General features: G+C 45.1%; 1 protein-coding gene across 1 annotated transcript in view; it reads right to left on the minus strand.

Annotated features, from left to right (window-relative positions):
* Positions 1 to 1,220: 1,220 nt before the first annotated feature.
* Positions 1,221 to 16,042, minus strand: part of LOC143775378 (kelch-like protein 25) — a 49,457-nt gene continuing 34,635 nt past the window's right edge. The window contains exon 2 of the mRNA XM_077263440.1: positions 1,221 to 4,522. Within this exon, the coding sequence (XP_077119555.1) occupies positions 2,736 to 4,505 (1,770 nt within the window). The 5' untranslated portion in view covers positions 4,506 to 4,522 and the 3' untranslated portion in view covers positions 1,221 to 2,735. The remainder of the gene's footprint in view (positions 4,523 to 16,042) is intronic.

The following is a 16,042-nucleotide window of genomic DNA, read 5'->3' on the forward strand; positions in this document are numbered from 1 at the left end:
CTATAACAGTCTTATATACTTGACTAGTGCGGAGCTGCATTACTCAACACTGCTGGCCCCAAGACCGTTTTTCTGATGTCCGACAACGCCTTACGGCTGTTAATCACTCACTGGCGGGCAGGAGGGGGCTGTAGCTCCCACCCCAGCGCAGAACTCCCATGGTACATTGCATTTATCTGGTCACTAACAGAGATCTGCATGTGGACAACAAGGCAGCAAGCAGCCACTTCTTCCCTCATCCTTCTGTAGTGCAGAAGTTATCCATACACCATCGTTTCTTTCAGGGTCTACTGTATTGTCTTCTAGACACTGCCACATATCAGGAACTCATCAGAAGTCTATATAACATGCTGCCTGCTCATAAAGCAACACTTATCACCTGCCGGGTCAGTAAAACCAGGGAACACAACATAGGATCAACTTATCTACATGGATCCGTAGGGATGAGCGATTAGCTTGGGAGAAGAGCTTACTGAATAGCTGCCTCGGTAACCGGGAGCGCTGGTTGTTTGGCGTCGCGGCTGTGTGACAGTCACAGCACATGCGTTGAGACTCCAACACACAGGCTCCCCATGCATGTATTGTAACTGTCACACAGCCGCGACACATGCAGCTGCGGAGCCCAACAGCTGATTATCGGGAGCGCTCCAGTTAGCCGGGTTCCCAATACAGCTATTCGGATAAGCACTTATCTGAACCTATTCGCTCATCCCTAGTCGTTACATTTTAAAATGGACAGCGATTCACCGCACACTCCTTTAGATATCAAAGTATTTATTTCCCATGTCAAAATCAGGCGTTTGCACAGCTATGAAAAAGGTGCAGGAATAAGCGACAAATTGTTATAACGTTTCAACGCCTCCTGGGTCTCATTCATAATTCATCTAAAGGAGCGTGCGGTGAATCCATCTGTAGATTTCAAGGATTACACATCCCACTTCAACATTAACGGAAACTGCTCAACAGAGGGCACACCGATTTATCTTCATATTTATTCTGAATTGATTCCATTTAGAATCTAACGGTTCAAACCATCACCGGCACCTGACGCACCTTTGGCGTGGCCAACAGCTCACTGCACCTTCCCACCTCCTCATTTTCCATCCATCTCTACCCTCCTGCCGCATGTAATCCCAGAGTGGTCAATCAAGCAAAAGGTGGGTAGAGATAGGCTACTTTCACACTAGCGTCCTGCACTGCACGTCGCTATGCGTCGCTTTGTAGAAAAAAACGCATCCTGCAAAAGTGCTTGCAGGATGCGTTTTTTCTCCATAGACTTGCATTAGTGACGCAGTGCGACGCTTTGCCACACGTTGCAACCGTCGTGCGACGGTTGCGGCGGTCAGTCGCCACCAGAAAACGTTGCATGTAACGTTTTTTGGTGCATCAAGACAGTCTTTTCCGACCGCGCATGCGCGGCCGGAACTCCGCCCCCGCCTCCCCGCACATCACAATGGGGCAGCGGATGCGTTGAAAAACAGCATCCGCTGCCCCCGTTGAGCGGCGCTTTCACTGCTTGCGTCGGTACGTCGCAATTCGTCGTACAACGCTAGTGTGAAAGTAGCCATAGGTGGAAAACAAGTACATAGGAGATTGCACTGCACCATTTGGCCACACTAAGGGTGTGCCATGGTTGGTTTGGACAATCATTTTGAGCGAACATATGTTTCAAAAGGGGCTTTTGTCCCTATGTAAATTATACCCCTCCTGTCTCCGGCTCATCAACAGGCAGTGATCCATGAGATTGCTCCTTCTGCCTTAAATACATTTATTCCTGTCTTGATAAACTACTTAATTTCACAATATTCCGGCCAATAAGTAGATATTCACCCCGATACGTATTATAAAACAGACTAATTACTGTCTTTTCATCGATACTTGATTTACTTGCTCTGGTGACGCTCCTAGAGTTGGTAGTGCCGGTTCTGTACTCTGGACAAACATTCTAATAAAGAAGCTCTCCCATGTAGATATATGTGCATGTAGTGTATTCTCTCACTCCCCTTCCACTGATCTGCCCGGGGGGGGGCAGTGCTATTCCGCTTCTCTTCTCAGAGATGCCACCATAATTCCACTAATTCTCACCCTATGCTCAATGCAGGAGTTGGAAGGCTTTTTACAATGAAAGCCTGTGCAGCCTTGTTCTGATGTGCCATAAACTTACAACCCAGGTCATGCAGAGCGCAGCGTGACCCAGAGTCTGCAGAGCGGTGACGTAAATAAGAGGAGAAAAAACAGGTGCTGAAAACCGGCAGAGATGGCAACAGGTAGGTGTGTATGCGTGCCTCCATACACATGGTATATGGTCATATAGGCAAAACCCATGATGCTGGACAGATGGCTGCGCCATGACAGTTACTTCACCACATTGGTTATTTTGTCCATCACTCCGAGACCTGAAGAGCTGCTAAAAATGCCCTATAATGCTCTCTGTCCATTATTCATAGTTTTTTAGTATGTCATTCAATAAACAGAAAGTCAAGAAAGCACATGTATCATTATTTACATTCAATTCCTTCACCTGGAAGAACAGGATTGAAGAGGAACCCTAAATCCCCTATAACAAGAAGGATGGCGCACGGTCAGGTGGCAGATGCTTCTACCCAAGTAACTTGCCATTTTTTAGTCCACAACATAACCACATAAGACAAATCATGGAATATCTGGCAGAATGCCACTGCGGCACTTGTTTACCTCAGTGTGACAAGTAATATTCCTTTATGAAGTCCGTCATCTCATACGGGTAAGTGCTTCCAAGTGCTCACAAAAGCTGTAGGTATAAGTGAGTAAGGCACCGTGGTGATGCTATTCCACGAGTCGGAGATTGGATCATAACAGTCCAGGGTCTTACACCTTTGAGTACCAAAATAGCCCCCAACCACGTAGAGTTTATTTCCCGAGGCTACAGCATGGCAAGACATTCGTTTGGCTGTCATGTCGCCAATTCTTGTCCACTGATCAGTTTCAATGTCAAAGCGATAGGCAGAGGCCGCTGTAAATTCTGTGTCTCCTCCCATTATAAAAATCTGACTGCCCAGCACTGCGGCAGCAGTATAGCGCCACGGTTGGGGGCATTCAGCCTTTATATTCCACCTGTTTTCAAAGGCGTCATAACACTGCACTTTAGAGACCCGATCTCTGTGTATACTCGTCCCTCCAAAAACAAAGAGCTTCAATTTGGCACTGACCACAGCGGCGTTGCTTACACCATCCCGCAGTGGTGCCACCATTGTCCATTTATTTGTCAGAGGATCATACCTCTCTACTTGCTTTAGAGAAACTGAAGGCGATGCAGGGAAAACTCCGGCCACCGCTGTATGTCCACCAACTACATAAAGGCAGTTTTGTAACTCCGCTGAGCCATGCCCAAAGCGGGCGATGAGCATTGGTGCAGCCTTTGACCACTCCTCATGTACTGTATCATATACCCACACATCTTTAGAGACCCCATTCTCAGAGCCCCGTCCACCAGTCACGTACACCTTGCAGCCAATGGCACAAGCGCTAAACTCTTTTCGTGGGCTTGGCAAGTCGGCTTTAGGAATAATCTCTTTAGCCTTGTGGTCTACTTGGAAAATTTTGTCACACATAAACGTTTGACCCCCTAGAATAAGTAAGGTATGCCCTGCTTTTCGAGGCTTGGCACATAGACTAGTCACCACTCCATCATTCTGCAGTATCTTTCTCTTGCACTGAACAGCCTCCTCCATGATTACTTTGCTCCTCTCATCAGCCATTACCAAGTCTTCACAAGCAATGGTTTCCTTCAGGGATTCAGAGGGAAGCAATGCCAACCTGATGTTCTTTAATAATTCTGGAAAATAATCTTTTCTTTTGTCCAAGTCATACTTAGCCCATTGAAGAACGGCATTGAAGACCACCTGCTCATCTTCAATCTCAAGTTCGTCACTGGAAACCAAGTCCAGCAAGATGTCTTTGGAAAGATTATTAAAGTCTTCCATCTTATGAACTATTTCAAAGTTGACCAAGCACATTCGCAAAGACAACTCATACAACCTACGGCATTGATGGGCATCTGACAGCAGTAACATTCCCAAACAATTTGAGGGATAAAGGTTTTTCTCTAAAAACTCTGAGGCAGCATCTCGTACATCATGAAACTGAAGCATGTCTCCAGCTTCTAGCAGAGACTCTGCATTTTCTTCATTAATTATTATTTTAGACGAGTAAGCAAAGTCAAGTAAGAGTTCCAGGACTTCAGGATGAAGACTATCACGAAAATTCACAGTGTTATCAAGGCTTTCTCTCAATCCATGGCTGAACATAGCTTCAAAGTACTGGCTGCAGGCTGCCAGTACTGCACGATGGCATGGGAATGCCCGGTCACCTGCCCATAGTGTGACATCTGTAAAAAGTTCCTGCTTTCGCATTGAATTCAGATGGGTTAGAACACAGTCAGGGTGACCAAGCTTGTGGTACAATGAAATATTCATAGACCCTGTACTGGTCCGTGACTTGCGGTTTTCATGGACGCTGACTGACATGATGATGACATCTAAAGCTGAAAAACATAAATAAATAATAATAATTCATAACTTTCTCACCACAATATCAAAATATGTAGATACTTCTATAGGTCCAGATTGTAACTCATTAGTATCCATTATTTTTGGTTCATTAAAAAGGATTCATTTGCATAGTTTTTCATGCATCTGTCCATTTATTACAAATGTACAAAGAATAAAAAGGATAATTTTAGGAACAGCACAAATTTTTTATTAATGCTCATAATTGTTTTAAGAAAAACACCAAGATATAAAAGCAACATACATTCTGAAGGAAATTGACTTTTATTGCAAAAACATATGTTCTAACACCCCCAGGCAGTCACCCTTATGAAATTGAGGACGAAGGAACAAAGTGGAAGACCAATTTACTATAGGAGTAGATAATTATTTTATTTTACCCCCCCCCCCCCCCATCACTTAAAAAAAATAACAAAAAAAACACACACACACAGGCTCTCAATACTCAACGTCCAGGCCTGTGGACCAGTTTCATCAGGACTTGCCTTATATTGTAGGGGCCAGAATAACTACCGTACTGAGCAATTACTACTTAAATTCATATTGAGTACAAGCCTGGTGGTTCCAGGTCTGTGAAGTCTCCTTTAACAAGAGTGGCAAATCGTACACCTCAAAGTGGGGCTCCCAAGCTCCATTATAAAAAAAAAAAAAAGTGTCTGATGACAAATTGCCAGATCATTAGTCCAAGCTGTAGGTCTGACCTAAACTACAGGTCAAATGGCATATATGACTAGATAGATAAACTTCCAGGTTGCCCTAAAAGTAAGGAACGTGACAGGCAGCAAATATGTCTGCAGGACTTGCGCCAAACATGACCTGGGCTTTCAAACAAGGAAATGTGCTGTTATTTTGGAAGCGTTATGGTGGTTACTGCGATTTGGGAATCATTGCTCTAAGGCTACTTTCACACTTGCGTCGGTACGGGCCCGTCGCAATGCGTCGGGCCGACGTACCGACGGAACCTGTGAAATAACTGCAAGACGTGGGCAGCGGATGCAGTTTTACAACACATTCGCTGCCCATTCTGCAGTCCGGGGAGGAGGGGCGGAGTTTCGGCCGCGCATGCGCGGTCGGAAATGGCGGACGTGACACACAAAAAAAGTTACATGGAACTTTTTTGTGCTGACGGTCTGCCAAAACACGACGCATCTGTCACACGACGGATGTGACGTGTGGCAATCCGTCGCAATGCGTCGCTAATGCAAGCCTATGGAGAAAAAACGCATCCTGTGGGCAACTTTGCAGGATGCGTTTTTTCTCTAAAAGGACGCATTGCGACGTACGTCACACGACACACGTGTGAAAGTAGCCTTACTTGACACTTCATTAACACAAGTGGAAATAAATCTAGAGAGACATTTCGGGAGGGGGTATATAAACAGATGATTCCATGAGCGGTTCCTTCAGACAATAAGATGGGAAGCTATAGCTTCCCCACATGGTCTCCGATATTCCTTCTCCTGACCATTTTACGGTTCTAAGTAACAAATATGCATTTCAGCATTTACCAGCGGCATCGGTCCAAATGATTAGCAAGACATCTCCCAGGCCTGACATGACATCATCTGTCACGTGGTTGCTCTGCGAGACATTTTCTATCCTGCCGAGGGACTTTAATTACCACAATAGTATTTGTTTAGTGAAGTCATTGTACATATAAATTAAAGCAGCTCAGAAATTGTGCTTACCCTGCACAAAACACAATGGCGAGTGAGTCACTGCAATTCATGGGCAGATCAATGTGCTGCCATATCCCAATGTAATGATTTGGGATGGAGCCTGCAGTGCACTATGTGAACAATATATATACAGCTCATCTTCTGCAATTACACTTGTAATGACCACATATACTTACACAAAAGCAAAGAAGAAAAAAAAAAACATGCGACCAGGTGCGTTAGGCTATGTGCACACGATGCGGATTTTGATGCGGATCTGCAGCATTTTTGGACGCCCGGAATTGCATCAAATCCGCAGTGTAGTGCACAAGCAATGTTAGTCAATGTGAAATTGACATTTGGTGTGCACAGGCCGTGGAAAAAAAACGCACGGAATCGCAGCTTTTTTTTTGCAGCAGCATGTCAATTCTTTTTGTGGATCTGTAGTGTTTCTGCAACCTTTGACTTCCATTGTGTCCGGCCAATCCGCAGCAAAACCGCAGGTGTAAAAAAGGCTGCAGATCTGGAGGGGGAAGAGTGTGGGCGGAGACTGTGTGTGAGCAGAGAAGATGTGCGGGTGTGTATAGGCAGGCATCATCCAATGGGAATACTAGTCCAATCCGGCTTTGCTTGCTACAGCGACAGGTAGCCGGATGACGGGGCAGAAGTAGTTTCATCATCCGGTTACTGTGTTCAAGTGTAAAAAAAAAAAAAAAACACATACAACATACAGTATATATGTATCACTATCACAATCACCTAGTCCCCAAGCCCTCGATCACCTGGAAAAAAAAACAACATAATAAACCAACCTATACTTACCTTTCCGCCGTAGTCCAGTTAATAACGAGTGTCCCATGACAATCTCCCATGTAGAACACTGACATCGGGCGAGGTCAGTTCTCTACAGGGCCTCCGCGATGTATCCCTCCGCCGCTGGCGGGAGAGAGGTCACCCGAGTTCATTCTCGCAGCGGCAGATCTGTGTGAGAAAATTCCCACACAGCATTGCCGTAAAGCGAGCCTGAACTCAGGTAACCTCTTCAGCGATGCACCACAGGAGCCATTATCCCCTGTCAGTGCATCGTGGGAGGCCTATTGAGCAGTGATATCATCCGATGTCACTGTTCTATGGGGGAGATTGTCGTGGGACACTCGTTATTAGATGGACTGCGTCGGAACAGGGAGTATACTGTTGGTTTATTTTATTTTTTTTTTTTTTCTGCAGGCGATCAATGGCCTTGGGAAACTAGGCGTGGTTGTAAGCATGGTGAAATTAAAAATACTAAAATACTTTTGTCTGGCTGTTTTTATTTAACCCTTTCACTACTGTAGGATTAGTAATGCATAGGCGTCATTTTTTTTTTTTTTTTTTTTTTGGGGGGGGGGGGTGTCTCCCCATTTTAGTAGCCAGTAAAGGCTAAATATACAGCTGCGGGCTGAGATTCATCACCTGGGAAGCTTGATGGGTATTAACCCCTTCCCGGGCTATAAACATCGACCCCCCCGGCTTTCCCTCTCTGACGCAGATAATTGCACAGGAGCCCATGCCATTTTTTTTCTTTAAAATAAAAAATAAAAAAATTAATTACGGTAAACCAATATTGTGTTTAAGGCCAGAGTCACACTTGCGAGAAACTCGCACGAGTCTCACACCTCAATACCTGGCACTGCCGCCGGCACTTGGCACCGGAGTGTGCGGCTGCATGTATTTATAAGTGCCGGCGGCAGTGCGAGACTCGTGCGAGTTTCTCGCAAATGTGACCCCTGCCTAACAGAGTGTGAGTGTGTCTTTATTTAACTCTTTATGTACCATATTATGTTTATTACTAAACATTGGTATTATCCATCTATAGATATATCTATCATCTGTCTATTTATCTATCATCTATAGATAGAGATAGATATATCAATAAATGGATAGATATATCTATCGATCTATCTAATATCTATAGATCTATTATCTAGCTAGCTGTGTGTGTGTGTATAAACATTATTCTTCAATGGAGTATGTAAATGAAGAGGTTGGACAAGAAATGACATCACTTTTTTTGTTAAATAATAGATCTCTATTTAGCCTCCTTAAACGCATACAAATCCGCATGAAAAACACAGATTTTTACCTGTGCTTTCAGCCAAGAGATGCAGATTCTGTGCAGTAAATTCTGCAGACAAATCTGCAACGTGTGCACATACCCTTAAGGCTACTTTCACACTAGCGTCGGTAGGGGGCGGTCGCGCTGCGTTGGCCCGACGTACCGACGCATATTGTGCAAGCGCCGCACAACGGGGGCAGCGGACGCTGTTTTTCCACGCATCCGCTGCCCCATTGTGAGGTGCGGGGAGGTGGGGGCGGAGTTCAATTCCACTGTTCTGGAGAAAAAAAAAAAAATCCTGTGGGAATGCATAATGCATAACACACAGTGCGGGGCTGGGATTCCAAAGGTGGGTGGCCGCACTGCCCGCAGTCTGCAAGCCTGGCTGGGACGTCAGACGGCCAGAGCTTACTGCGCCTGCGCAGCACAGTAGTACACAGCGCAGGTGCCGGTTTTGAAGCGTAAACAGCGCTGAGGGGGCGGCGCCGAAAGCCCCTCAAGATTGGAGTGACGGCAGAGGAGCTGGTCAAGCTGGGGAGTGAGGACCCGCCTCCCTGGCTAAAGACCGGTATTTTGGCTCAGTTTCAAATCGCTTTATTTTGGGAATACTTGAACCAAAAACTAAAAGAGCCACCTTGTTAGAATGCAGCATTACACAAGGCTGCACAAGGTGGCTCTTTTAGTTTATAACGGCTGGAGGGGGGTGACAGTGGCCCTTTAAGGGTATGTGGCCACAAAGAAAAGTTGCTGTGGGTTTGACGCTGCATACTTAAGCAGCATCAAACCTGCAGCTGACAGATGTTACAGCATAGTAGATGGGATTTCAAGAAATCCCATGTCCACAGACGCCTGCAGATCAGCAGCGGAGACCGACATGCGGCACGTCTCTCCATACCGCAGCGTGTCGATTTCACCAATAGAATGTATTGAATGCGGTGAATCTGCACAGTTCAGTGAACACCTGCGGGTTCACCTGTGCTCAATAGACTGCAGCATATGTTCTCTTTTGGATCGTGGGTACCCAACCCAGGAGTATGCCAGTCCAAACAAATTATTACCTACCCAGAGGAAGAATATGATAGTTATATTGATGAGAATCCCACAGATCGTGAGAGCTGGCAAAAAAGAAATCAGCTCCCATAACAAGCCAAAACCTGGTTAATAAACATACAGCTATTCAAATACTGTAAAAGCAGCAGTGTGACCGAAACCAAGACCACCCAAAGAATGGAAGGTGCAGTGTCCCCTTATGAAGTCTACGGGAAAGACACTACAGTGAATAGTAAAAATTCCCCTTTCTCGGGCACTTCACTGAGGGACACAGAAACCATCAGGTGCCCTTAAGCACTCCTCCGGATGGGAAAACCAATAACAGTAACTCAGAATTCCTCAGGTTACCACCAGAACAACTGCTGCTTGTAGTAATGAAATACTCACCCACCAATCACTGTCCTTTCTATTTGACCGGAAATACTACCACCCACTCATGGGCACAGCTATGGGGATGCCCTGCGCCCCATCTTATGCTAACCTGTTCCTGGGTTCGTGGGAGGACACCGTTGTCTTCCAATAGTTATTGACATGGGGCTCCAATATTGCCTTTTGGGGATGTTTTATAGATGACATTTTCATTCCGTGAACAGGCACTGAAAATTGTTTTGCCAATTTGTTGTTAAACTTAATTATAATTCTATTGGTCATTTCTTTACTCATGATAGTTATCACCTCAAGAGTTGTATACCTCGAGGGTAGTATCGCAGACTTAGAAGAAAATGTTCAACAGATGCTTCATTCCACATCCAAGCTAGGGACCTCAAAGAGGATATTCAGGACTTTAGAAAAAAAAAAAAAAGGCATGTAGCTGCTAACCGAGGAAACTAAATGGCTGTTGTACTCAGCGCTAGTCACTGACCGCTCCCCATCATTAGAGCAGCAGTCTCTCTTCCTTTTGACAGGATGGGACTGCTGGTATCATGCCGATTGGGGATAGCCGGCTGTCAATTAACATGACGCCAGTAGTCCCAGCCTGTCAGCAGGAAGAGAGACCGCTGCTCTAATTATAGGGAGTAGCTGAATCTCTGGCAGTAGCGGTCAATAAACAGCCCCGGGTACAAACAGGCAGGCAGGTAGGTAGTTGACTCTTAACAATGACATGCCTTTCAAGTCTTGGCGATCCACTTTTACCCCTTACTGCCATCGGGCATACTATTACGTCGATGGCAATAACCTCCACTTTGATGTGGGCTCCGGCGGTGAGCCCACCTCAAAGCCGGGATATGTCAGCTGTTGAGAACGGCTGACATGTGCCCGCAAACTCTGACAGCGGCATTTAACAAGAGCTTTTGGTCATCCAGCCAGAAATGTGAGCACCGGTGAACCCCCCGTGACATGATACTTTGGAAAAAAAAATTTCACCACTTAGACACCAAACATGTCAAGGTTCTTTTTTATCTATGAACTCGTAATGACCTGAAGAATCATAATGGCAGGTCAGTTTTAGCATTTAGTGAACCTAGCAAAACAGCCAAACAAAAAACAAGTGTGCAATTGCACTTATTTTGCAATTTCACTGCACTTGGAATTTTTTTTCTGTTTTCTAGTAAACAACATGGTAAAACCAATGGAGTCATTCAAAAGTACAACTCGTACAGTAAAAAGTAAGCCCTCACATGGCCATATTAACAGAAAAATAAAAAAGTTATGGCTCTGGGAAGGAGGGGAGCAAAAAATAAAAACGAAAAACCGAAAAAAATTCTGGGGGTTAAGGGTAGATTTCAAAATAGAGGCTATCCGTTCCAGGTCTTGAATGATGCCAACAAGTACGCATCCCAAAAGGATAGACATTCACTTCTCACGCCTAAATTGAAACCAGAGGCTTTATCAACTAAGCGGATCATTGGAACTTTTAATAGTCAAAATAGCCAAGTACTACATAGATATTTGGGTATCTTAAAAGAAGATCCCGACTTGGAAGACACTATTCCAGACTACCTACGAACTACATTTAGAAAAGTTACATCTATAGGACTGGCTTGTTCACAATTTTTACCACCCCCTGAACAGGCAGGAACATAGCTAGAGAGAAAAGAACCCTGGGCACTTTCAGGTGTAGCCATTGTAAATTCTGTAAATGGACACATCCATCTAAAAAACGGTCAAAAGTGCCTTTACTAGTAAAGTGTGGGGTCGTGCGTGCGCGTTTGTTTCTTGACCATTGACTAATTGCTAGATGGGTTGCATCTTAAGAAAAAAAAATTTTGGTGGATGTCTTGCTATACTCGTTAGATAGTGTTTTTGGGACTTTTTTTTCTGCATGAAATTGGCCAAAAAACGCTAGGGAATTCTTATGCCAAATGCGAAGCAAAAACACAGAAAGTGTTTCCGAATTTGCTAAGTTTTTACTTGCATTTTTATGGACTTTCTATGGTGTTTCCCACGCCGTCATTTGTGTGACAGCGTAATAAACACCGGCGTAGCGCCGCAAAGATGCTGTTACCCACGGTAAAAAGCTTACCGCAGGTCACCGATGTCATGAGAGACTACTACTCCCATCAGCTGACGCCTGCTGTTACTGATTACATCAGGAGCAGGCGGTGGCTGGTGGGCATAGTCAGCCAGCGGCCTGTGCACAAAGAAAAAAAAAATATATTGAAAAATATTTATATAAAAAAAAATAAATAAATAATAGAACAGTATATGATCTTACACATAATGCCTGAAGCCATTTATCTCCAGGAAAAAAAACAAAACAAAACACACCATATACTCACCTTAACACCTAAGGTGTGCACATGTCACCTGTAATTCATTAAGTCCCACGATGAATCGAATCACTTGGAGAGCATTCACATCAACTGACGAGACTGCTCTACCCTGCAGCCGGAGGAACACTAGCAGGAGCGTGTATTCACTCCTGCAGTGTGCGCTGAGATGCCAGGAGAAGGTTCACCAGCTGATTAGCCCCAGTGATCTCACTTATGGTACCTCTGCAGAGTGAGAACTTTCTCACAAAGCGAATAACTCCTGTGTCAGTGTGTAGCCAGCTGTCCTTGAGAGAAGTCATATTAGTGACTGCTCTCAAAGTCATTAGGATTGTCGAGGCACATTAAAGATCATTATCTTCTCTGTGGACAGGTGAGGAATATTGTTGTTTATTATTTTAGCTAATTTACAAGCGACATTGGCTTCAGTGGATTGGGCATTGACGTGAGCATGATTTAATTTAGATTCTATAAAGGAGTGTGTCATTTCAATTAAAGGACATTATTCTGGGTGTGTGATTTTTTTTATAATATCACTATGGGGTTAATAATGGGGGCGTCTTATTGACGCGTCTCCATTACCAACCACTGGGCTTGATGTCACCTGAAAATACAAAGGTGACATCAACCCCCTCAACTATCACCCACTTGCCACCGCACCAGCGCATTCAGGAATAATGATGCCAAGAGCCAGATTTGGCACGTCTTATGGATGTGCCATTTCTGGTGTGGCTGAGAGCTGATTTTTTTTAGGCTGAGACAGGGCCAATATCCAGCAGACCCGTGGCGGATACCGCGGCTGTCTCCTTATCCTCAGCCAGATCTTCGGCTTGATCGGCTGGTATAGCCCTCTAACTACCAGGATCCCTTGCTCAGGGTACTTAATTGATGCAATCCTCTCATATATTTAGGGTCCAAAAAAACCCATCATTTCCCTTCTTTTGCTTTTATAGAGCACACTGATGAAGGTCCACAGTTGACCGAAACGTTTGCGAATATTGTGATACCGTATGTATTGTAATAAACACTTTTGCACAGACCCACGAGAGTGTGTCAAGTATATACTCTATAGGGCCAATATCCATGGCCCCTTCCAAAGCTATTAATATCTCACAGCTGACTGCCTAGCCTTTACCGGTTACTAAATATAGGGGGACACTGTTTTTTGGGGGGGGGGTTTTTGTTTTTGTTTTTTTTTTGGGGGGGGGTCGTCGGTCCCTTAATTAAATAACCAGGATATTACCCTCTTCCCAGGCTATAAACATCAGCCTCCAGCCATCAGCTTTCTCTCTGCTGGTTATGAAAATTAAGAGAGCCCACACCATTTTTTTCAGAAGAATCATTAATTAAATACATGTACAGTAAGCTGCACATACACTGTGCAATATGTGATGGGAAATAAACAGCCAGGAAAATAGTATGCAGATACTGATTTTTTTTTTGTAGAATCCTGCTATTAGAAGTGGAAATATAGAACAAAGATAAAACATTCTGACGAAAATAGAGAACTTAAAATAAAATGTGTCTATAAACATGCACAGAGCATGGGAAACAAACAAGGAGAATTGGAGGTGCTGACACAGGAACAAAGATATGATGTCAGACATCACTGAAACCTGGTGGAATGATGCACATTATTGTTATACAAACTTTGAAGGCTACAACTTATTTTTAAGAAACATGCTTAATAAAAGGTGAGGTAACATAGTAACATAGTAACATACCGTGCTTCCCCGATAGTAAGACACCCCCGATAGTAAGACGTAGTGGGGGTTTTAACGGGGTCGGCTAATGTAAGACGCACCCCGAAAGTAAGACATAGTAAACTGTGCGTTGGAAAAATATAAGCCATACCGGTAGTACCGGTACCTTTTGCTGCATTAACTGCGGGATACAGACGGATGCGGGATGCGGACGATTCAGCGATGTCTTCACTGGTAACCAGGGTAAACATCGGGTTACTAAGCGCAGGGCCGCGCTTAGTAACCCGATGTTTACCCTGGTTACCAGCATAAACGTAAAAAAAACAAACACTACATACTTACATTCTGGTGTCTGTCCCCCGGCGCTGTGCTTCTCTGCACTGTGGTTCGCTTGCTTCAAGGAAGGAGCCCCTTCCTTCTCAGTCTAATCTCCTGGCCGGCTGCGCCCCGCCCCCTGACACCCGCTGAGAGGCTCAGCCACTGACCGCTGCTAGCCACTTCCGCATCAGGGAAGCTCTAGCAGCGGCTGCGGCTGACCGACGTCACAGTCTGACTGAGCGTGTGACACATCACACAGGCAGGCTGCTTCGTTGGTCGTTCGTTGCGCCGCAGCGCCGGTGACTGAGACTCGGTTCGTTCGTTCAGGTGTCGTCGTGCAGCGAGTGTGCTCGTGTGTAGTAGTCACTCACACTGTAGGAGGAGGGGGAGGGAGCGCTCAGCAGCGGCCAGAGCAGGGGCAAGTTGCAAACTGGGTATGTGACCAGACTGTCAGACTCACTCACTCACTGTTGTGAGAATGAGTCTGACGACTGTGATGGGGGCACAGATCTGGACAGTATGGGCGCACAAATCTGGACAGTATGGGGGCACAGATCTGTGCCCCCATAGGGGGCACAAATCTGGATAGTATGGGGGCACAAATCTGGACATATGGGGGCACAAATCTGGACAGTATGGGCCATAATGTCCAGATTTGTGCTTTGTGCCCCCATACTGTCCTGATCTGTGCCCCCATACTGTCCTGATCTGTGCCCCCATACTGTCCTGATCTGTGCCCCCATACTGTCCTGATCTGTGCCCCCATACTGTCCTGATCTGTGCCCCCATACTGACCAGATCTGTGCCCCCATACTGACCAGATCTGTGCCCCCATAGACTTAATGTTCAAATGGGGGAGGGGAGGAGCCGAACTGATCCTTTGCCCCGGGTGCAGGAAAGGCTAGATACACCTCTGATGCAACATACGATACAAAAACACGCAGCCTCAGTGCCCTCATGGTAAAAACAAAAAACGACATTTTTTTTTCCCCAATGTAAGACATACCCCGAAAGTAAGACATAGTGGGACTTTTGAGTGGTAAAAGAATGTAGGACACTGTCTTACTTTCGGGGAAACACGGTAGTTATTAAGGTTGAAGGAAGACTTTAAAGGGAAGGTGCCACCAGTTTTCTTGTAGTTTGTTTTTTTGTGAAATTAAGCTTAAAATAGTAAATAAAATGTACTAATGCAATGTTTGCACTGTTTGCAAACATTTCTATATGAAAAATATTATATATTTTCTTACAAATATATATATTGACCACTAGGGGGAGCATTTTCCGTTTTAGACCTCAAGCAGCTATAGTGAGACTTACCAGCTTTACTGTTAGCTGGAAAATCTGGGCAGTAACTGCTGACATCACCATTTCCCTCCCCTTTTGGGTGGTCTAACATCCCTGGGGCAGAATGAAGAGCAGCATCACAGGGCAGAGCCATTTTGTGTGTGACTGATCTGTGATCTGCTATCACCAGCAGTTACTGCATCAGAAGCACAGTTAGTTTATGTGGTGTGTATGGAGCAGCATTGTCTGTGCAGAGCTGTCTGTGACTCATCCCTCAGTAAGATAAGAAGGAGCTCCAGGTCTGCAGTGAATGGCCAGGCATTGTGGAGGGAGGGGAGAGATACATTGTATGGCAGAGACAGGTGTCACCTCTCTGCAGGCTGTGAATGCAGCTTAATGGAGTGAATGGAGCTCCTGTGATAGAGAGTAAGTGGAGCTGGCCAGAGAGCACTGGGCTATAATAAAATGGCGGCCAGTCACACCTACAGCAGTGAGTTGTGCAGCCCACAGAGGCGTGCCCAGCTCACTGCTAACACCTCTCCAATGTTAAAGATAGGGTCAGCGCCGGTCTATTATCTCCTATGTCCATGGGGTGCTGTAAAATGACACTGTTAGTGTCGTGAACTGCTGCGAAACCAAGATGTCAGCCCCCAGTTCCTTCTTTAAACACATATAA

The sequence above is a fragment of the Ranitomeya variabilis genome, chromosome 5 (assembly GCF_051348905.1).
Source record: "Ranitomeya variabilis isolate aRanVar5 chromosome 5, aRanVar5.hap1, whole genome shotgun sequence".
In the NCBI taxonomy this organism is placed as follows: domain Eukaryota; kingdom Metazoa; phylum Chordata; class Amphibia; order Anura; family Dendrobatidae; genus Ranitomeya; species Ranitomeya variabilis.